Source organism: Seriola lalandi, unplaced genomic scaffold (assembly GCF_002814215.2).
Source record: "Seriola lalandi dorsalis isolate HSWRI2012SDOR001 ecotype SW California unplaced genomic scaffold, Sedor1 jcf7180002054554, whole genome shotgun sequence".
Classification (NCBI taxonomy): Eukaryota; Metazoa; Chordata; class Actinopteri; order Carangiformes; family Carangidae; genus Seriola; species Seriola lalandi.
In genome coordinates this window covers 1,491,047-1,514,183 of record NW_019525107.1, presented here as the reverse complement: position 1 = coordinate 1,514,183, position 23,137 = coordinate 1,491,047, and the positions used below count along the sequence as shown (strand labels likewise).

Sequence of the window (23,137 nt, the reverse complement as noted above, 5' to 3'; positions counted from 1 at the left end):
GCACAGAGAGGTATAAAAGAGACACTGTTCTTCCTTTTACAAGTCATTGTACCATGAAAATAATTATTTTGAAGCTGTTACTTTAAGGATAATGTTGCTTTAAAAGGAGATGATCACAAAGCCTTTTTTGAACTTGCTCTATGTTTTATCGCTTGAATCAATCTGTACCAGCATCAGAAACTTGTAGGAGTAACCACAATCAGCTCAGGCTGACCAATCACAGTTCTTACAGTCCCCATGTGGTACTTGCTACATTTTCCACTAGGCACACTGGCTACAGTGTAACTACTTCTATAGGCTCTGCAGCTATGACAACCCCTTAACGCACACCCAAATCAGCCTTCACTGCATTAGTATGTTTTGACTTTTCGGATGGTTGAACAGTGTCTGAATGATAGAGGATAGCAGGCTTTTCACGCTCATCTGTTCTCCAGAGAAAAACGACAGTATCAGTCATTTCAGCAAATGCCCCGAAAATGACTCTTGTCCGTTGAGAGTGAAGGAGAAAGTAGTTTGACATTTTTATACAGCCGCAAAGTCAGCAGAGGGAGGAGGTTGCAGTGGGTCAATAAAACACTGGACATTAACATGGGAGGTCGCTGTTCATTTCCAGTTTTCCACCTACCATCAGTGCTGGTTTTTAAACATGATCGTCTTCATTCCCTGACCTTAAGTAAGTTATTGTTCATTTAGCTATGATGAAGAAGATCTCCTAACCCAAAGTTGTAATTGCAACCTAAACTCCACCATGTGTATTTTGTTCCTAAAAATAACTGTAATTGCGGCATTGTCGCATCATAAATCTGATTTGTTCTTTAAACAGTGCATTCTGGAGGACTAGTTTTTCACCCTGCCCGCTGAATAGAACACACTCAGACTTTTTCATACAAGCTAGTTTGTTTTCAAACATACTCAAGCCTCTTTTATCAGCCAATTCTATCTGTCCCTTTTGTCTGTCATCCATCCACCACGGTCTTCCTCATCTGTGTTCACCCTTCTCTTTATTCACCCTTTCACTCCCATGGAAAGCCACGTTTCACTCTGTTTTCCCATCTACCTGTCCATCTTCGTTTGCTCCCACCCTCCCTCTGTGCAATAAGGTGTTCCTGTCCGACTGCAGGGAGGGGCTGAAGAGAAACCTAATATGTAATACATACTGTATAAATAATGAAACCGCATATATACAGAAATGCCGAGATGATGATGTTTATCTTATAATGAAGAGATGAATACAGGGTTAGACAGTCAGATTCATGATCAATTGCTGTGGGCAACCAGGGGAAAGTGGAAAAAATAGTAGTGCAGGAATAGAGAGAGACGAGTGTGTTTAAAAATCAATTACACAGTAAATATGACACGAGTCAGCAACGACGCCCTCGGGGGAACCCAGGAAATATGTTCCTGCCTGTGCGTCGGTAAATCTGCTCTCCCTACAAATGAATTACTAATTTTATGTACAGGAGTGCGAAAGAAAAAAAAATACCCACCCTGTGTGTGCTGCTTATGTACACAAGCTGTAACTCCCATGGGAGAGTATTATTAATTGATGGAGTAGAGTGAAGGAAGTTTTTTTTTTCTATTGAGGGAGAGGAGGCAAAAGCAGAGCGCAGACCCAGTGTTACCTCTGATCTTTTGGAGTGTCAGCAGGTCAGCGAGCCAAAGAAAAACACTGCAGCAGCCGGCGCTTTGAACCAGCCTCAAAGATTGACCTGAGGAGGTCTGAGAGAGGTGGATGAGAGGACAGGGAGGGGAGAGAGAGAGAGAGAGAGAGAGAGAGAGGGGGGGGGTGGGGGGGAGATGAGGGCATGGCCAGGAATAACTGTCCATGGAGAGACAAACGGATAAGGATGATGTGGAAACAGAGAGCATGATGGAAGATGGAATTAAAACCTGAGACAAAGGGATGAGAGGACATATTGAAGTATGGAGAAAGTTGCCAAGAGAAACTGCGACAAGAAAAGGAGAGAAAGAAAAAGGTTTTAAAAGATAAACATTTATGTTATTATATACTTTTCTCACTATCGACAAAACCTATCTCCATAGTGACACGTGTAAAATGGAAGAAGCCAAAATTACACTTTGGGTAAAGAGCAAGTAAAACATGACCCTTTACACAACCAGTTGACAGCTGTACTGCTTAAAACAGAAACTCTCTTTTCCGTCAGACAGATGAATGAAAAACATTGCTGAAGCGCCTCCTGTGTACACAAGCTGTTAGATGTGAAGATTGATGCCACTCATGTCTGTACATTAAATATGAAGCTAGAGCCAGGAGAGTCAGCTGAGGCACAGAAATTAAAAGAGCCAGTACATCAGGCTTTGGATACACAGACTATACCAAGCAGCAATCTCCGGGACCGGAAAATTAAACCAACACGGAAGTGACCAAAAGTGCAGTTCCTCAAATGATCACTTGAGGCTGGCTCCAAAAGTGAGTCAACCCCAACAGACTCCCATGTTAAAATGTCCAACTTTACCGCAGAAATAAAAGTGTTTACAGCCTGGTCCAAAAAAGGTTTTAATCTCTACAGCTAATTTCCTTCTTCATGACAACTGTATGGGGGGTTAGCCTACAAGCAAGACCTGTTTAAATTTCATTAAGTCCTAAAGTTATGCATAATTGAGGGTGTGCGTGTTGAGTGACAGGTGGGTGAGCGTATGCTTGCCACAAACTGGCATTCATGAAGTCTCAGCCCCCCCCAGTTGCCCATTTTTGGATTATCCAGGAGTTAGGCTGAGTCAGGCTATGCCAAGATGGCGACAGCAGAGCAGCCCACCTTCAGCTTCAAAAATCACGGACGTCACGGAGGCTATGTCCAATTTTATATACACTCTATGGACAATACTTGTTAGAAGGATCAATTCATGGTTGATTTGTGTTCACATATGATTTGTTGACAGTAAGAAAAGTACAGAATATCACCGGCCTTCTCCTTTAAACTGTCAGATGTGAGTCATTCAGATCATAGCAGCTCATATTCCCAAATCTAATTCATTAGTGATATAAAGCCAGATATTATACTAATGCTAAACTGAGTGCAGTATCACAGCATCTAAGATAAGCATGAGCAAAAATAGATTCTATAAAAATAGATGTATAAAACTATATGGTTTAAAGCTGCACTTTAAGGTCAGTTTAAAACTATATATCCAGCTCCTCATTAGCACCATCACTGCATCTTCTCATATTGATATATAAGGACCACTTCCTCCCCAAGAAACTATAGAATAAAAAGTGACACACACACAGAAACACACAAACACACTGCCAGTCACTTCTCTCTCTTTCTCTCTCTCTTTTTGCATTTTCACCAGCTCTGCATTTCCCCTATACTCTTCATTTGGGTGGCGAGGTTGGCTTGGCAGGGCAGCAGTATTTGGTCCAGCCCTAATGAAGAGCATTGATCCTTGTTGGGTTATGAGCAGGCTTTAGTGGCTGTGTTGAGATGTTAATAAGCCTGGCCTTATTCCGGAGGAGCTTTAATTAGCCTGTTGGAAATGTGCTTACGGGGCGCGCTGTCACTCTGTTGTGACACACAATGCTGAACACATACACACACTCACACACACACACATACAGAAGAGGTCGCACACAAGTAAATGTGTGCAAGGGCAGCTGCACACATTGACTCACATGCACACACACACACACACACACACACACACACACACACACACACACACACCCACACCCATCTTCATGTACCGTGGTGAATGTAGTCCCTGTTCTTTCATTCTTTGTCCTCCTCCTCATCATCATCATCATCCTCTCCTAACTGCTGTTGTAACACTGGGTTAAAAAAAACTAAGCACTGATCCTTGTTGGTCATAATCCAACAGGGATCTTCTAATTGATGCATCTTGCATTGTGACACAAGCAGCACCAGAAGATGGTGGTAGTGCATAAAAAACCTGTTTGCCAACCACCAGAAAAACCAAGAAGAACCATGTTTTTTTTTTTTTTTTTTACAGCGGCACGCAATGAAATACAGCACCCGTGGAGAATGGCATTTGTTTTCCGTATGTTAATTAGGTTCCACTGTCATATATTGTACCGTATTATCTTTTATCATATTTTTTGCCCCATTTTCTACCCAGAAATAAAAAGAAGGGAACAAAGACTCACAAAACTAGTATTTGGAAATGGGTGGCTGATTTAACCTGTCTTCACATGAGTAAAACACTAGCGTTGTGTTGTAGGACTGAATTTGCAGTGCATTTGTTTATTTGCATGTGTTGTGATTTTTTTTTGCAGCGCATGTGTTGTCAAATTGATGAAGATGTTTCCTGAATTTGCAGATTGTTTGTGTATTTGCATGTGTTTTCTTAGGTTGAAGTGCGTTGTGTCTTTTTCTGTGCTCCCGCTGGACAAGTTATAATTCCTGCGACAGTTAGAGAAAAAGCAATATTATTATTCTCCTACACAAGGGACTGTCATCTTACAAGTGCAGCCAATGGTCCAGGTCCAACAAGGAGAAGTTTAATGCTTTGACTCTCTGGCTTGAAAAGGTTTAATAGCTTTTAACACTTGTATGATCTTGTTTCTAAAGTATTTTTCCTGCTATCAACTCATCCTGAAAACTTGGCACCAGATATAAAACCCAAAATACAAGTCACCTGAGGCTTCATTTATATACAGTTAGAGTTATCACGGACTTTACTGCTGAATCCAATCATTTAAAAATATGGCACAGTCGCAGTTTACAGCGCCAACATTGATTTAATGATTGAATGTTGATTGAAATACATTGGCATTATCTGTTTGTTTCAATCTTATGGGAAAAGTATTACAAACACACACCCAGCAAAAAACGTAGTTTTACTAAGTTTTCTTTTTAGAAAATAAGCTACAGCACACGTGTGAAATCGCTAATCTATAGCCACGCTGGTTTCATTGCTCCAGGGATGGAGGGATGGTATTTCCCTTGTTTGGTCTTTCAGAGACTGTCCTCCTGTAAAAAATGAGCCAATAAATCATTTGTGCAGCAGGTTATCAAGACCCATAGTTAAGTTTTGTTGTTAAGCAACAACTAGCAGCCATAGTAATTATGACAGGAGCAAAGGGAAAAGTGCAGTGATGTAGTATAAAGAGAGACAAAGTCCATGTAAGTATGAGGTTGGGGTGGATGGATGAGTCAACAAAACACAGGAATATGACACAGGAGAGTGGTGTTCAATTCCCATGTGAAAGTAGAAGTTTATGTTGTTTCTATTAACCATGACCATGTGTTGTTATGATTGTAACCATGACAACAAAGATCATCAAAATTTGAGAAAGTACTTATTTCAACCCAAATCACGATCTTTTCCTAAACCTAACCAAGCCAATATTCTAAATATAGTAACCATAGCAACGAAGGTAGGTATGCCACTGTCTGTACAGTCCATGTGTTTATTATTGTAACTGTGAACACCAAGGTCTGGTACGCCTGCTGCCGTATGGGCACTATTTCAGGAGACACTACTATGGGTCATATCGGAGGTCTGAAAAAAATAACCTGTGTGGTTGTTCTGGATGGAGGACTTGTTGGACATTCATGATACCCAGACAGTGAATCCAAATGACTCTGGTGATCCCTTGACTTTTAATCTAGCACCACCAGAGGGTCAATGTCTTTGTATGTGCAATGCAATATTTCAATATTTATTGGATGGTCTGGACAGTCCCAGATGTTGAATCCTGTGGTCCTTGTGGTTTTAACTATATTGTCTCAGCAGCTATTTGATGAATTGTTAATTTGTCCATTACTTTAGTTAATGACAAAATACCTACAGAAGTAATGACATTACCATTAACCTGAGTTGTACTGTGCAATTGTACATTTAGCTCAAAGTGCAGCCACTATCATGGCTGCAGACTCTTCGAGTCATTTAACAGAGGACAATAACTTTGCGTAGAGAGTGTGTGCCTTTTTCCTTGAAATTCCCGCATTCACATTATTTCCTCATATATCATCACCCAGACTGTCAATACACTGGCCGTCACATTTTCAGCTGCTGTTACTTTGAACAATTGGTGTGGACACTGCAGCTTCACTGAGAGACACAACAGAAAGCTGCTGATGCTGCTGAAAACCCTTTGTCCATCACAGGAATGAGACACTTTAGAATATCTAGTGAGGTCCTCACAGGGATCATCTGGAGAGAGAGGGTACTACTCATGCCATGTCATGTCTGTCTCTCTCTCTTTTGCAAAGTGTGAAGTAAATCACGAATTACTTCTGGGCTCCCTATGTTTGTTCTTTGTTAAGTGGAGCTGAATGTTGCTGAAAACTAGCACAGCCAATAATAAGATATCAGTAAAATATTATTTATGTCACCCCATCTTCTAGGCACTTTGACATGCTCTGTATCTCTCTGTATAATTTTTTAAGGTGAACTGCCACCGGATTTTTGAGGTTAGTTGTATAAATACTGCACCAGTGTGCTGCAGAAAAACCAAATGAAGAAGCATGATCACTGAAATAAAGCAGAAGCTGAACCGTGTGCTTCAAACCTAGGCAGATTTCATCTGAAAGGCTGTGCTGAGAACGACTCCTGCAGGAAAAAGACAACCTGGAAAACCAAAAAGGACCCCGTGCAGAACTGTGACTGACCAGCTAGCCAGGATGAACCATAGAATGTATATAACGATAGACACAGCCTCCAATGTCACCTGTAGGTTTCTGAAGATTGTTTTTGAAGCTCAGAATGGGCTACTGTACTGTCGCCATCTTGGCAGTGCCTCACCTAACTCCCGGCTAATCCAAAATTGGAAGCCCAAAAGAGGTGGAGGTACTTAATGAGCTAAGCTAACAAGCCAAGTATGATGAGCACAGACACAGATACCTGCTAATTAACATGGTTAATTGCTAACATATAAATAAAATACTACTAGAATTTCCTTCACTTCAAAAAAGAGGAACACAGACTTCTGCACGGAGGTTGGCGCTTGGGATGAACTTAACTTGGATGGAGGCTTCACATGTTGCCAAAGACAGGGAACAAAGATTATTCCTTTTTCATAAACTGTTTTTTAGAATGGGATGACTGAAACAAGGACACTAACCCTAACCCAAGGACAATTTTAAGTATCACTGTGCACGGCCACATCTATTACTGCCAAGAGGGAGAGATGACAGGAAATGGACAGGTCTCCTCTTTTAAGATTTGTATCTGAAGCACCATATTTTCTAGCTGATCACCTGCTGACTTTTCTACAACCGTTTCAGATTAATGTGTTTTTTCAAATAATTCTGCTGAAGCTACTATTTAAAGAATATTTTGTTCTGTAATATTGAATGCCAACATGGTTGTACAGTAAATTCTCAATATCGTGCATGACTCCAATTAAAAGTCCATTTAGTTATATTGCCACAGAGTGAAACAGTTAAACAGTTTAGTAAAGCTCTTATAGGATTAAAGAGGTTTTCATTGAACAGCACCAACACACAGCAGAGCAGCCATCATCTCATCAGATAAAAGCCAGCAAAAGTCCCAACAGAGATCAATGAGTTGAGGCCTTTATTACTGAAAACACATGACTATAAAGGTCTCAACTGACTGACTGACTGACTGACTGACTGACTGACTGACTGACTGACTGATGGTCTGGTCAGGTCTAAAAACACAGATTAAGCAGTTTGGACAAAGAAGTGTGTGGCATTGTGTGCCTGAACCCATGTCTGTGCACATGTACAATATGTCTATGCCTGTTGGTGTGTGCAAGTATGAAAGTGTGTGTGTAAGGCGTCCGAGCCTTCCCCCTCAGGACAGGAGACAGACAGATGTTCTCCACTGCTGTTCGCTCACTGCAGACACTTTGTTATACAGAGGGCAGTGCTCTGTTCATCAGTGTGATAGACTGAGGCCATCGCTAACCTAAGCCCTGCTCATCCATGGTCATGGCATGTTGGCCCATTGCTGGGCAGGCAGTGCTGGTTTCATGTCAAACTGTCTAGAATCACCAGAAGCTCAGTGATGGGCTGTGTAACTCATCATATGTGCAACACAGAGGAACATATCCACACTGTGAGAAAGACCTCAAATACATTTTACTGTGGGCTGAGATAATTCTGTTTCTTTTTAAAGCAAATCAGCGGCTTTGTTTTTCTCTCACTTTCATTGGATCAAATTTTTTTGCCTCTATTCATGAAATTGTTTTCAAAAAAATATTTAACCAAGAAGGAACCTGGGTATTTCTCAGCAGTTGTAAGAATTGTTGCTGTGATCTAAAGCTGCACAGATCAATATTTTATACAAACAATGAAATAATGACAATTTGTGATGTGAAAGGTGTTGCTTGAAGTGAAGAATCCATCGTGAATTATCATTATCTGCAATTCCCCTCACTTTATACTTTTAGCTCAGCTTTTTGGTTTAATAGATCACAACTTTGCAGTTTTGATTCATTCGTCAGCATTGTTTCCAGCCGATTCCAGCCAAAACCATGACTCTAAATGAATGTGAATGTCACTCGGTGCCTGCTGGATGTGTAAATATGCGACAATGATGACACCTCTTCTGTGTACACGGCTACATATATCAATGTTCAAGATGAGCAGTCACAGAGAAAGTGAGACTAAAGGTTGTCTTCTTAACTTTACTGCCACAGCCCTCGACCCTTTGTTTTGTAAAAGCTTAGTTTAGGCCAGCGCTTTAAGACTTACACATTCTGAGGCTGTTTTGAAAAAGCTCAGTTGTGGGCAGTGACAATGTTTTAATCTAACAATGTACATACTGTTATTCTTACATAACAAAATTCTGCCTCTTTTTATGTTTTTGAATGTTAATATATAGGGTGGGGGGTGGGCACTGTTGAAATATTCAGGTATTTTTTAAGAACAGCTACGAATATTCAGATAAGAACATTTGGTAATCAATCAAAATAACAAAAAACAAACATCATCTCTGACATCCTCAACATGTGTAGCAGTAATGTTTAATGACCTGACATCTTCCCTCCCTCTCTGCTTTTCCATGAGTGATAAGCAGCAGAGTTATTACAGTGTGGGTCATTGGCCCATGAGTTGTTTGAAAAACAAACACAAATGGAAGTTTCCAGATGGTTTTGAGACTTGTTGAATCTGACCTGAAGCAAAGCTTTGCTGCAGAGCTGGAATAAGGACAGAGCCACAGAGTCTCAGGTTTTACAGCTGATAGTTGTTCCTCAGCTTTAGGACATGGTTTAGAGTTACTTTTAAGTTTAAGTTTCACGATTCACGTCAAAACTGATGTTTGGTATTTAAAAGCAAATGTGGGTGAAACTAACGGTTATCCTGCCATGTGATTGTGCTAAATTTCACCAGTTATCAGCAGCCTATTAACTATTAAACACAGACAACGAACGAGATCATGGACTCATCATATCAAATGAAACCTCCTGCATAAGACACAACAGCAAGTGTTAAGTGTTACTAGTAATGTGGTCACCCCACCGGAGACTCGTTGTGCATTTGATGACATCTGGCTAGTGTTTATATGTGTGATGATGCTACATGAATGGCACCACTTGTTTCTGTGCAGTGTGTGTGGCACTGGGGTTGCTGATAATTAAAACTCTGTCTCAGGTCACATTGTTCTGCATGAACTGCTGGGTCTGAAAAAGTTTGAGAGACACTGGTTTAGGCAAATGACTGTACCTCTACCAGGATCCTGCTCTGACCTCTGACCTTTCTAAAATTATTTCCCTCTAAAGAAAACTGACATTTTGTTTCTGTGCTTTATATTTAAAAGTATCAATTTGTAAATGAAAGACTCTGATATTTTCAGAAACAGACATGAAGTCCCTGCCTGCACAAGAGTGTGTTTTACAACTGTTGGTCTGGTCTCAGGTCTGTAAAGGTCTTATTTGTTGTTGATATGCTGACCTCAGTGCTGTCCAAGAATAGCTACCTGGTCAGGACCCCTAGAGCCACATTCTAATAAACAGCATGGGGATCTCTAGGACAACATGCATGCGAACCTCCTGTCTGTCTGCTCTCTCGCTCTCTCTCTCCCTCTCTCTGTCTTCATAACAAGCTCAAATTTCCCTCATGCAGAAACTCCCTGTAGTCAAAAACAGCTTTAGACAGCAAACCTGAACAGCCCAGGGCTGCAAGGACACGCTGCTCAAAATTCGATGAAGCATTTATTAATAGACAGTGAGTTTGTCTATGTATGCACTATATACCGCGCCTGTACATAAATTGCTTACAATTCTTGGAGGACTATAGATAGAAATCAAAGATACGATTACACAAAATAATAAATTTCATTTTGTTCTTAGTAGTAAATGCATTTCTTTCTGTCTCTCTCTCTCCCCATCTTTCCACCTTCCACACAAACACACCCACACACGTTTAAGTTGTCTCTCCATCACACACATGCACAGGTGCTCACACACACACACCTAAGCGGGGTGCCATGGTGCCTCAGAGACCCACTTAGCAGCAGTGTGGATTTGATGAGAAGGGCCTTTTGCTTTATTTAGTGAAGTGCTGCCTAATATGATTATGGTCAGCATGTCTCCTGTTCTCTCTCACATTGGAGAACACACTGGGAGCTATTACCCGAGTCCCCGATGACCGAGCCCTTCCTGGAGAGAGAGAGAGAGAGAGAGAGAGACAGGAGATGAGACACCTTAAAAGTCGCAGGTAACTCGAATATCTGCAGACATTCGCAGACAACACACACACAAAACATCTTTAAGGAGAAAGACACAGATACACTCGACCTCCTGGAGCATATCAAATAATCAAGCCTGCGTTGAGGCATAACTGATCATCTGTCGTTGTTTAATATGATACTGGCAGTCCGCAGGCTTTATGTCCGCAGCCAATAAGGAGAGAGCGTTATAAAAAAGAAAACGCTACAAAGCTCAGCGGTATGGTTTCTCACCATACACACTAGTGTTCATATTACACAGTAACAAATGGATCACACAGATTGATCTTACAAGTTTATGGCTTATGCTACAGCATAATTTAGCAGGGGGAAGCAGAGCTAAGTACGTCACAGCTGTTCTCAAATGGAGAGAACTACAACTGTATACTATAAATTAAAGTGTGCATAATGTGATATAATTTCACTAGATACTATATGCTAAAAAAAAAAAAAATGTCTAGTTTTTCCAACTGAGAAAACCTTTAAACAGTAATGACTCCACCTTCAGCGCCAGCTTCTTTTAGCAGAAACTTCAGTGTTTATATTGTGGATGTCTTCTTTCTGAATGATTCTCTCTTCATGTCTTTGCTCCAACAAAGGAACAATACACTCTGCAGAAAAACTGTGAGGGAGCAGCAGTTTAGTAGGAATTGTTTAAATGCACTGTTGGCCTACTGTAGCAGTAAATATATACAGTAGTGTTAGATCAGAACATTGAGTCCAGAGGAGCTACAGTGACTTGACTGCAGTCTCTAAGCCTATAGACGCAGTGCAGGGACCAGTCTCAGCTTCTGATGAGAATGTCGACACTGCCCTCTGCTGCTGGTCGTCAGTACAGCACCTCGTGCACACAGTGGGTGCAGGAAAAGCTCAACATCAGGTGACTTCAGGGTCAAAATTTATTCATTTATAAAGGTAAACAGCAGTAAAAACACTGTGAATACATCAAACCTCCATGGGCCCCAAAAGCTCCAGGCTCAGTGTGTCAGTTGCTTTTTGTCATTTGTTAGTAAATTTGCATTAAAAAAAAAATACATTAATCAAAATGCGCAAAACATTATTTTAGTTTATATCATGCTCACATAATGTATTTTCCCAAATAAAGTTGTGTTTAATCAAAATACCACAAACTCAAGACACATAGAAAGTGTGGGACAGAGAGTGTAGGAGTTCTGATTGGTTTCTGGTTCTCCATGCAAAACACAATAAAGCTGGCGTCTTCAGTATAGTGTGCTATATGCTCTGTACATGATGGGAACTTTGAGGCAACAGGGGCCAAAAAGAGGTTAATGCAACTAAAGTCTAGCATGGATCCAACTGAGTCAGCAGATCCCAACGCTGCCACAAGGACTGTAAAACAAAAACAACATGGTTCTAATATATGAAATACAAGTGTACAGACCTGTCACATAAAATATTATTTAATTGTATATTTCACTCTAAAAATAAGAATAAAAAGTTTTTATTTCTATTGTTAGTGCTCAATTTTCACTTTGAAAGGTGATGTATAAATGAAGCTTTATTATTATTATTATTATTATTATTCAGATAAAGTTGAGTAGTCTCTACAGAACAAGAAGTGTTAAATGTGTTAAGGATCGCAGTTTTAAAGATAATTACTGTAATTATATTATAATCTCATTGAATAATAATTGCTGTGTTTGTTTGTGTGTGTGTTTTCCATAAAGTCTGTGTGTGTGTGTGCAGATGATAAGAGAGGCAGACTGTCAGCAGACTTGCCCAGGTGAAGCAGATGCAGGTGATAGCTCTTGCATAACTTCAGCTAATGATAAGACACAAACAGGCCGAACAATGTCACAATGTGTTTTTCAGGTCTTACTCCCAATATTTTAGTTCTTTCTAAATTTCAGTTTTTGCTTTTGAAATTTACAATTTGTTCCTTTTCAGATGTAATAAATAAATGAATAATGAAATGTGACAGATACAGTAGAGGTCCACTGAGTGCTGCACTGGTCTGGTCTGGTGTTGTTGTGTGTGAGCTGAGTGTTTGTTCTACCTCAAGGTCAGTCAGGCTATTGCAAGTAATTCCCATTCTGCTATCAGCTTTGTTTGTTTGTGTGTGTGTGTGTGTGTGTGTGTGTGTGTGCATGTGTGTTCGTGGTGCCCGTCAGTCTTTCCATAAGTGAATTCACATGCAGTTGCATCGACGTCTTTGTATATGTGAACTGTACAAACACATTTATGACTTAATGCGTTGGTAAGTTTCTTGCATGTTTCTCTTGCTGATTACAGCCTCCAGTCTGAAAAGCTCCAGCACTGGAGAAGAGGAATGACAAAGAAAAAAAAAGTCAAGCAGGTAAGGAGAGATCCGAAAAAGAAAAGCGTTTAAACTCCTATACTTCCCTATAAAATCGAATATTAGTGAGTAAATACACAGCAATGAAATCAACACCTCTTTGTATTGTTTTGGTTATTAGGAATTTAACAAATGACTGTCTGGGTGTGGTGATCAGATTTGATTGGCAACGGCCTGGAAAGAGAAGTACACCAGTTTGAGCAGAGTTGTGAATGAATAACACATCACCTTTGCAGCCAGATATAGCTAATAAGCTACCTAGCCCTCTAGGACAGTATGGAGTTCTGAGGTCACAGATGGGGCTAATTAGCTGTATCCTGATGCAAAGCTCTGATTTATCAACTGTTTGTCTAACTGAAGAAAAGAGAAACAACACCGGACCTCTTTGAATCGCTGAAAAACTCTTTGACCAGTAACTCAGAGGTCAGGAACTAGGTGAATAGAAGCAAACAACTTCCTACAGAGGACAGGAGAGAATGAATAAAGATGGGAGGAGTGAGGAGGGAGTGTAACAGCAGAGGGAAGTGGCACTGGAAGAGAAAACAGAGGTACGAGTAAGAGGTAAGAGCCAGGTAAGGTGCTTTCTTGGGCATTCCAGCAGCTCTGCAGCAGCCAGGGAGACAGACAAATGTGTGGAGTGGCATTTACTCAAGCTAAGAGCAGGTCTGATAGCAACACCCCGGACATGAAGCCCTGCCTCGCTGTTTGTCTGCAAGGCACTTCAGCCAATGCAGGTGTGTGCTGTTATACAGTGCTTCAGCACAGCAGCCTGTCTGAAGTGCAGGTTGGGAATTGTGCCTCGACTCAGGCTCTATGGAACTAAAGCCTCCAAATGTTCTGCTGTGACTGACTGTCACTGCTTTCATCAGCAGTGTTTCAAGCAGTAGCAGAAAAAGTGAAAAACAGACTCAACATTGGACTTAAATTCATCAGGTCACCAGGACACAGCTCCGGGTCTGCTGGATGCGTAAATAAGCAACTAGTTTGCTAACTGATCATTTTATAAGGTGATAATGTGTTTATAGCTTGTTACACTACACTGGACAATAAAACGTGCTATTGCAGGTTTAATACTATATTTGACAACAGAATAATTACTATTAACAAGGGAAGAGTAGGATGCTGCCATCAATGCAAGGTTCAGCTGCAGAAATTCCAGGCTCTTGATAAACAGCAACATCTTATTTGTGATTCAAAACAAGGTTTATGGGAAATGTGGTCTGGATTTTTCAAACGCTAACAATACAGAAATGAGGTTATGAATTGTGAGTTATGGCCAAAAACGTGTTTTGGGAGGTCACAGTGACCTTGACCTTTGACCACCAAAATCTAATCAGTTCATCCTTGAGTCCAAGTGAATGTTTGTGCCACATTTGAAGACGTTTCCTCAAGGTGTTCACACCAATGGGATGGACGGACAACCCAAAGACATACTGCCTCTGGCCCTGGCTGTCAGACACATTAAAAGTGTTATATATCTTAATATGTTACAGCGCAATATATATTTATGGTTTGCACACACAGACAGAGGGTAAGTCCTGAGTCCTGTCTTGTTGCCTGATGAAGTCAAGTGTCTGAACAGTGTGAATGGTGGACTAGTTTACTCCAAAACAGCTCTCATTTATCGGCTCATACCCTCAGTGATCCAACGCTGTCAACTAGATGACTTTGAGGATGAAGTTGTGGAGTTCTGTTAAGTTTGTGATCAGAAGTATAATTCTTGAATTCCCTTATACTCTTTTCAATTTTTATCTGAACAATGTTGCAGCACAATATTGTTTCTATCTAACCTCTATCTAAAATGAGCCCATTACAATAGGAACAGACAGGATGATAGCTCATTTTAAAACATAAAAAAAAGTCATAAATCAACAACAAACTCTTAATAACCACTTACTGGGTTTTCCCTGCTCCATTAATCATAAGTGGCAGTTGAGCAGAATCCATCCGTATTTAAGATGCTGATAAAGCCCCCAGATATCATCATATCATCATCATTCGGTCAAACTACCATCTCCAAGTTCAAGACTTAACTTTCACACTCACCCTCAAGAGTCCTAAAGTCAGGAAATAAAAGTAAATGTAACACAGCGACATCCGTCTGAAGGTTTCTTATATTAGCCACAATAAGCTACTGGACAAGACTGTAGCAGCAAAAGCCCTGATTGTTCTGAAATGAGGAGTGTTTTACTGCTAATGAACCTAAAAAATAATGGGATATCAGTGAATGCTAAACATAGTGTAAATATGAACTGAAGGAGCCTCTTTGGTGGGAGATGAAACATGTAAGTCCAGTTGCCCTTGATTCAACCCTTGCTCTATAATAATGGCCAGGATGTCTGAGAATCATCACAGACATCAGCCCAAGTAAAGACGAGTCATAAAGTCAACGGACTGACTCAGAAATGTCAGTTAATGTAAACAACCGTGTCTATCTGAAGTTAGCTCACATTAGCAAACATTAGCCTTGCAAGCTAGTGGCCAATCTGGCTGTAGCAGAAAAGTATATTTTATGATTATGAATTTAATTAACACTTTGTAAGAGAAAGAATGTGTTATTTCATCATTCAAAAGTCCATCATTAATGTTATGACAGCATTGTCATGTGAGTGATCACATGCTCATCTATAGATAAACATAAATCAATGATCCTGGTCCCAAGTACACAAACACACATTATCACCGCTCCCTGTGTCTTCAGCCGAGTATTTGTGCTGTATGACCTTTAGATGCATCAATCCAGCTGTGGATGAGTAACTCCAGAGATCACCAGCACAAACGCTGAGAGAAACAGTCATTGCAAATACATGCAGATAACAACATTAGCAGCAAAAACACAAACAAATATGGGCACATCCTGAACAGCACCCTTGGGGAGGCAATCTCCTCCCACTGCTAGTGTAGCATGTTTGCCAGCAGCCTGTGTGACAGCTGGTTGTGATGCTCTGTGTTTTGCAGCTGAACCACAGCTAAATGATCCGTGTAAAATGGCTTTTTATGAGACTGTGGGGGAGTAGATGTTTCACAACCTATTTAACTCTTCATCATTGTTTGGTCAAAAAGAGCCTCAATCTGCAGAAGATTAAGTAGACTAATGATAAGTAAAAGTTGATTCATCCACCTACCACAGGACATAGCACAGAAAGACAACACTGAGCAGGCAGTCCGTCATGGAATTACATGACGTTGATCAAGTGATGTATTTTGAAAGCACAGGGGAAATTTCAGCAATTTTTAGTTGTAAAGATGTCAAAGATGTTGAGATGTTTCATTTGAGGCTACTTGGTCCAGTTAACCCTGAAAAGTCAAGTCAAAGTTTATTTATGTAAGACAAAAACATAAATGTTGCCTGAGAGGGTCTTACTACGGTGGCCCAGACAGGTCAACACAATGCAAAAGCCACAACACGAATGCAAATTAAGCCAACACTGAAGTTGCCCAAATGCCCAAAGCCCCTATTGTTCCAGGTTGCAGGTTTTTTGGGGACAGTAGTCCGATTTGGAATTGCTCTCATTGACATGAGAACAATTGGTAAGGCTTCAAGCCAATTAATTTTTCTTGATTGATGTAACTTTATCAATTTATCTTTAATTGTTCTATTTGTGCATTCCACTTGTCCGGAACTTTGTGGGTGATAAGGAATATGAAAAGTCCACTTAATTCCTATAGCTTATACACTAGCTAATAGCTTTGTAACCTTAGATGTAAAAGGTGTGCTATTATCTGAATCAATTTCCACAGGCACACCAAACCTCAGAATTATGTGTTCCATTAAACACTTAACCACTGTCTTCTGGCCACTTGGAAACCTATCCACAACTACCAAAAGATATGAATAACCCCTGAACTTTGGCATATGTGTAAAATCAATTTGTAATTGTTGGAAGGTTCCACTTGGCGGGGGCAAATGGTCGTGTTTTGGTGCATTAATATTTGGGTTACATCGAGCACAAATTAAACACCTGTGAACAAAATCTTTTGCCGGTTGTTCCAATCCAATTGTAAAGAAGAGTTTTGAAATATACTCTGATATTCCCTTATAATTTACATGAGTGTCCCCATGCACATAGGCAATTAATGGGCCATATGCTGTTTTCGGCAAAGCTATCCTTCCATCACTAAACTTCCATAACTCATCAATGTCTTTATAACATCCTTTTTTTTCTTCCACAATATCAATTCAACATCAGAAACTAGATTAGACTAGATTTTTTTTGGAAAGTGGCGGCCATTTTGAATGAGGGATAGAGTGCCTTGTTAAACTGAACTCTCCCCCGCCGGATTAGGCTGTGCTCTACCTCCCCCTACTCCCCCACTCTCCAAGACAATACTACTCACCTAAAACAAACAAACTCACCTAAACAGTCAAAGACACACTACAAACCAATTCAAGGCAATACAAACAAACCATACAGGCCAACTCACCTGAACTAACCGCATGGTCTCAAAGAGGCTCATACAGGCCACACCCCCCACTTAAAAACACTTCCTCTTCCTGGATTTCTTCCTTGCTTCTCCTAAGAGTCTGTCTATCCTAAGTGCTCCCCCTGCTGGGCCCCGAGCTACCATTACTTCTTCTCATCCAAATCCACTGACTGGATCTCACTGCCTCATCTGACATGTCCTTTACTATTTTCCTCACATTCTGTCCACTTCCTCCTAACTCCCTCACCAAAGAGACAACAGACCTCGCTACAAATCCTCTACATCCTACTTCCACTGGACAAATCCTAACTTTCCACCCTCGCTGCTCTGCTTCTGCCCCTAACTCTACATACCTAAGCTTTTTCCTTTCATATGCTTCTACAGCTGAAGCATCCCACGGAACAGTCAGCTCTATGAAATATACTCTCATTCTACTCCTAGACCACAAGAATATGTCTGGCCTTAGCTTTGTACTGGCTATTTCCTGGGGAACAACAAGCTTTCCTCCTAAATCTACCTGCATTTCCCAATCACAAGCATCCTCTAAGCTGCCTTGCCTCCTCGCTGTCTTACCAACTTTCTCTCCCTCTTGAACAAACTTGATTGCAACTCTCTTTATTTTAGACCCTCCTAAATTTGCCTGCCTCCGTAAATCTTCAATTCCTGCGGCTAAGCTTTTTAAAACCTGGTTATGTCGCCACATATACCGGCCTTGCGACAGACTAACCTTACAGCCTGACAAAATGTGCTTTAAAGTTGCAGTACCTGAACACAATGAACATAGCGGGTCTCCATTTACCCAGAGCTTTAGGTTCTGGGGAGTTGGCAATACATCATATGTTGCCCCTATCAAAAATCTAATACTACTTTCCTCCATACTCCACATTAATTTCCAGCTAAGCTTTTTCTTATCTACACCTTCCCAATTCAACCACTGTCCCTGCTTAGCCTGGGCCACTGCCTTTGCACCCCTTAATATTTCCTCCTGTCTACGAACCTGTTCCACAACTAGCTTTCTCTTCTCTTTGGGACCTGCTCTACTCCACACCGGTTTGCCTGGGCCAAGCCCCAAGCCTCCCCGGTTTATAATTACTACGTCTTTGACTAGTCATATATTACGTCGTGATGTTTAATAAAATAATATTTACTGCATGAGAAGTGTGAAGAATCATGGGATGTCCCAGTACAACAGTCTGCACCTTTTCTACCATTATTGCCGTCAGTGCTGGACTCGGTGTCTTTCAGAGCGGGCCTCTCGGCGGAGCGAATACAGGTTTTCAGAGCGTGTCTGGCACTCTTTCATCCAAATCTGTTCAATTAAGATCGTGTCTTCGACTACTGGGAATGATGTACTTCTGCCATCCTCGCAATCCGTCTCGGTCGCCTCCACATGAGGGCATTCCAGCGTTGGGTGGCTTCCCACAGACTGTATCCTGTGCGTCATGGCGCGCGGAGAATGTTGGTCACATTGGAATGCATTATGGCGCTCCGTCACTGGACAGTACCACATTTACTGAGCCGAGGCATGGCCGGTGGCTTTACCTCGGCAACCTGTCCCGGTTCCCCCTTCTTCTGTGTAGCGGAAGACCTTCGTTCAGGCTGATCCTCAGGTGCCACCTTTCAAAATCCCTAAACTAAAAAAACCCTAACCCTTAAAATGTAATTAAATTAAATTAAATGTCTGTGAGCTGCCTCTCTGATGCTCTTTCTATATGGGGTGAGTACCAGAGAACCCAGGACCCAACTTCAATGCAGGAAATACCGCTCATCTCTGACTTATGCCTCCATGTTCAACGTTCGCGGTCGAGGCCACGCGTAAAGTACTGGGAAGCATGGTCTTACAGGAACTCGTGCGGTGGCTTAACCTCGCCAACCTGTCTGAAAAAGACTCCCTCTCAAAGTCCCGGTTCCCCCCTCTCCTGTGCAGCGGAGTACCGGTCATCTCTGACTTATGCCTCCGTGTTCAACGTTCAGGCTGCTTCTCAGGTGCCGCCTTTAAAGGTCCCTAAACAGCCAAAATTAAAATTAAAATCAAATTAAAATCAAATAAAATAAAATTAAATTAAATTAAATTAAATTAAATTAAATATAATGTCTGATTGTTTGGTGCCCACACCGATTATTCCCCCCTCCCAAACGAAAAGCAGACAGAAACTGAAGGAGCATCTATACTGATATTTATTCAGCAAAGAAGATCGGGAGTAAAATCACATGATAAAGTCAATAAATCTAAAGGCTAATGAAATTAGCTAAAATAGGGGCTACCTAAAAAGAAGGGGATGAGAGTCCAATAAATCAGTTCGAGAGTCTTATCTCTGGGGGTGAAGGGGCTGCAGCACAAGTGCCGGATGCCGGCGGGAGCGGCTCCGGCAGTCCGAAGAGGCACATGGATCCCTCCTATAGTCGCTCAGCTTCTAATGGCAGCTACCGGCGTTGCACCCCTCTGGCTACGGCTACTCCTCCTCACTGCTTCCTAGCTCTCTGCTGCCTGCCAGTTCTACTGTCCCTTAAGTCCGCTCAATCACACCTCACAGGTGCGGTTAATTAACATTGGAGGGGAAGTCACCACCGAGTAAAAGGTTTCAACAATAAAAGCACAGCAACACGGCTCACAATAAAACATGCAACATGCAATAAAATTGACAATTCATGCCATACTCCACACTAAAATCATAAATACATTAACTAAAACATGCTGTGCACTAAGGCCCATATATATATATAAAAAAAAAACCATAGTCACAATTTACCCGTGTGACATCTCCGTCTCCCACGTCTTTCGTGTTTTCAGGTTGAAGGCAATTTCCCTCAACTGCCGATTGGATGGAGCGGCTTCGTTCTGGTCTTACATTGGTTGAATAAACTGTCCCTCAATAAAACAGAGCTACACAGGTCTACGTGATCTGATCATAAGTCACAGCCAGGGCAGGATGTGTACTCATAAGATTTCAACCTAACAGCGTGCAATAAATCCACGATCAATAATTAAAAAAAAAAAAAAAAAAAAAAAAAAAAAAAAAAAAAAAAAAAAAAAAAAAAAAAAAAAAAAAAACAACGATCAAAACACAGCAATAATACAAAGAAAATCATTAGAAATAAAATCATGCAAATAAATAAAACTAAGAAAATACATAAAAGCATGCATGTAAACTGTGGAATCAATAAATAACCATAAAATCCACTCCCGCCTCTTCAATACTGTAGCGAGAGTTAGGGGGATTCCCCCCAGTGAGTGACGTCAGGAGAGGGGACTCCTGTGTTTAATGAATGATTTGGTGCAGCTGTGACTGATGGCAACATGAGGAGAGACGAACAGTGAAAAGACGGACAGAGGGAGCATGACGGGGTTGGAGCAACACGTTCGGCGGCGCGGCACTCTGGTAGCGGGGGTGTCGTTCGCATTGATATAGAGCTGCTGGCGACGAAGACAGGTAGTCAGAGGGAAGCTGTTCCTGTGTTAGGGGGGGAGGCTGAGTGCCTCCTGTAGCCAAATTAGGGCCCACTTTAAAGAGTGTTGTGCTGCTACTGCTCCTTGTGTGCTACCTGGCATATTGTCTCCGCTTTCATCCGGCTGCCAACCGGTTTCTGTCTCGCCGTCCAGCGAAGCCGTTTCCCCGGGGAGTTGGACGGCGGCACAAGCTCAGACCCCGGGGGAGGGTCTCGCCGTGTTGGCGAGTTAAGTATATTTTACAAACTTTATTCTTATTTCCTTGCGTTGATTATTTGTTATGTATATGAATCGTGGGGGTCGGCCATTATTGTAGTTTTAATAGTGTGGAGTGGGAGGGCTGAGTAAAGGGGAAGTGACGAGTCGTGGGTGGGGCAGTGTCTTACCTGTAGTGCCTCCTAAAGGAGGGTGCCAGCATGTCAAATATTGCCTTATGCTAAAGCTTAGCCTCTGGATGGGTTTAGGGAAGGCAGACATGTTACATCTACTCCTCACATTCGTCCTGGGAGGGATAGTGCGGGTGCCGCTGCAGATGTTGGGGTGGATGGGGAGTCTGCACTTTCTGGTCAAGATGTCCATGTTCTCAGTGACCTAGTGAGACAGATAGGGACCAGTATACGTAAGAACATTGTTTCATGTCTTAAGTCCATTCCAGCTAATGATGCTAACATGACTCAGTCAACCACAGCTGATCTTTCTAAAGTTAACTTGACAATTACACATGACAATTATGAGCCTCATCCTTTCAGGGGGGATAACACTGATAGGATTTCAGTCCCTGCGTGGGAGGAAGCTATGAGGCTCTATCTGAGTAGGAGGGGCATTGAGCTGTGTTACCAGGTGGATGAAGTTTTGGGCAAGCTAAGGGGGAGGGCACGCGATGTAGTGACCATTGGGCTTTGCAGTCAACCCTCCTTAGACTTAAAGTCAGGCCCCTCAACCTGTATTTGACATACTTAAGCAGCACTTTGGTGACTCGGTGACCTCTTTCATGCCCCTTGCTGACTTTTATGACACAAAGCCTCAACCCACTAAGACAGCTGTTGACTATTGGATCCAGCTTAACAAAGCCATTGACACGGCTGTAGATGGACTGAAGAGACAGGGAAAGACTCTCGACAATCCTTCCCGTGAAGTCACAGTCAGATACTGAGCTGTCTCTAGTCTTCAGCTGCAAGCCACTGGAGGAGTGGACTGCTACTGATGTTCAGGTGAGGTTGGACGAACACCACTGGAAGAGGCGCCTCCAGCAGCGTCAGTTTTCACACCCAGCTGGAAACCTGCAATCCAACCAGGCTGCAAACGTTTTGCAGTGCCATTCCCAGTCTGCAAGGGGGGGCCCCTGCCCTTGAAACAGTTACAGCCAGCGGAACATCACAGTCTGAAGGGCAGTCGCTTGATCATGTTATCACTCTCCTTGAGCGGTTACTGCAGCGAGAGGCTTCCTGTCATTCCAGGTCGCCAAGGTCAGGTGCTGGCGGCCGCAGCAGGTCTCGAGGTCCGTGTTCCGTTTGTGGGGGGGACGACCATGACACCATGTCTCATTGCAGGAGAGAGCGGCTTTGTTTTCGCTGCTATGCTACTGGACATCAGGCTGTGACCTGTCATAGTGCTCCTCCTTCTGACTTACCTGCTGCTCAGTCTGGTGGTTCCAAACAGCAGGGAAACTAGTTGGTCCACACGAGCAGGGTAGTAGTGTAGGGCCAAATGACATGTCCCCACAAGATTCTGATGATGTTGATCTTGGGTCAGTATACTCACAGTTCTGCTCCTTAGCAGGTGATAACTCCAATGTGATTATTCAAAACACACAAAGGCTGTCTGCAACTGATAACCTGTTTCACACTGATGTGCTGATCCAAGCTACTGTAAAACTTCGAGCTATGCTTGACAGCGGCTCCATGGCCTGTTCCTTGAGCTCTCGGGTGCTCCCTTTCCTGATGCAGAACAATGTTGTTTCCCCTGACTCTGTTTCCCCCACTTCAGTTGTTCTTGTCGGATGTGGAGGTTCGAGAACCAACCCTGTCGGCGTGTGTGAGTTGCAGATGAGGGTGTTTGGCTGTTGCTTCTCGGTTCCAACGCTCATCGTGGAGGGCCAAAGTGATGATCTCATTCTTGGCAGCAATGTCATGAAACACCTCATTCGGGTGCTGAAGCACCCTGGAGACTTCGAGGAGAGGACGTCTCTTTCTGATCAGGTTCCTGTGGAGGAAAGGAGCTTGCTGCAGCTGTTGACCACTGTGGAGACATGGAGAGGCGATGAGTGTCCTGATAAGGTTGGGACTGTTAAACTCAAGCATGCAGTGACCCTGGAGCCGTTGACA

At 42.1% G+C, this 23,137-nt stretch overlaps 1 protein-coding gene across 1 annotated transcript in view; it reads right to left on the bottom strand.

The window, feature by feature from the left end:
• The window catches only part of LOC147818604 (uncharacterized), a 45,739-nt gene extending 23,212 nt beyond the window's left edge, over window positions 1-22,527 (bottom strand). Inside the window, exons 1-2 of the mRNA XM_087176428.1 lie at window positions 22,444-22,527; window positions 21,309-21,404 (exon numbers count right to left, since the gene is read on the bottom strand). Of these exons, the coding sequence (XP_087032554.1) occupies window positions 21,309-21,404; window positions 22,444-22,527 (180 nt within the window). The remainder of the gene's footprint in view (window positions 1-21,308; window positions 21,405-22,443) is intronic.
• Between the last annotated feature and the right edge of the window lie 610 nt (window positions 22,528-23,137).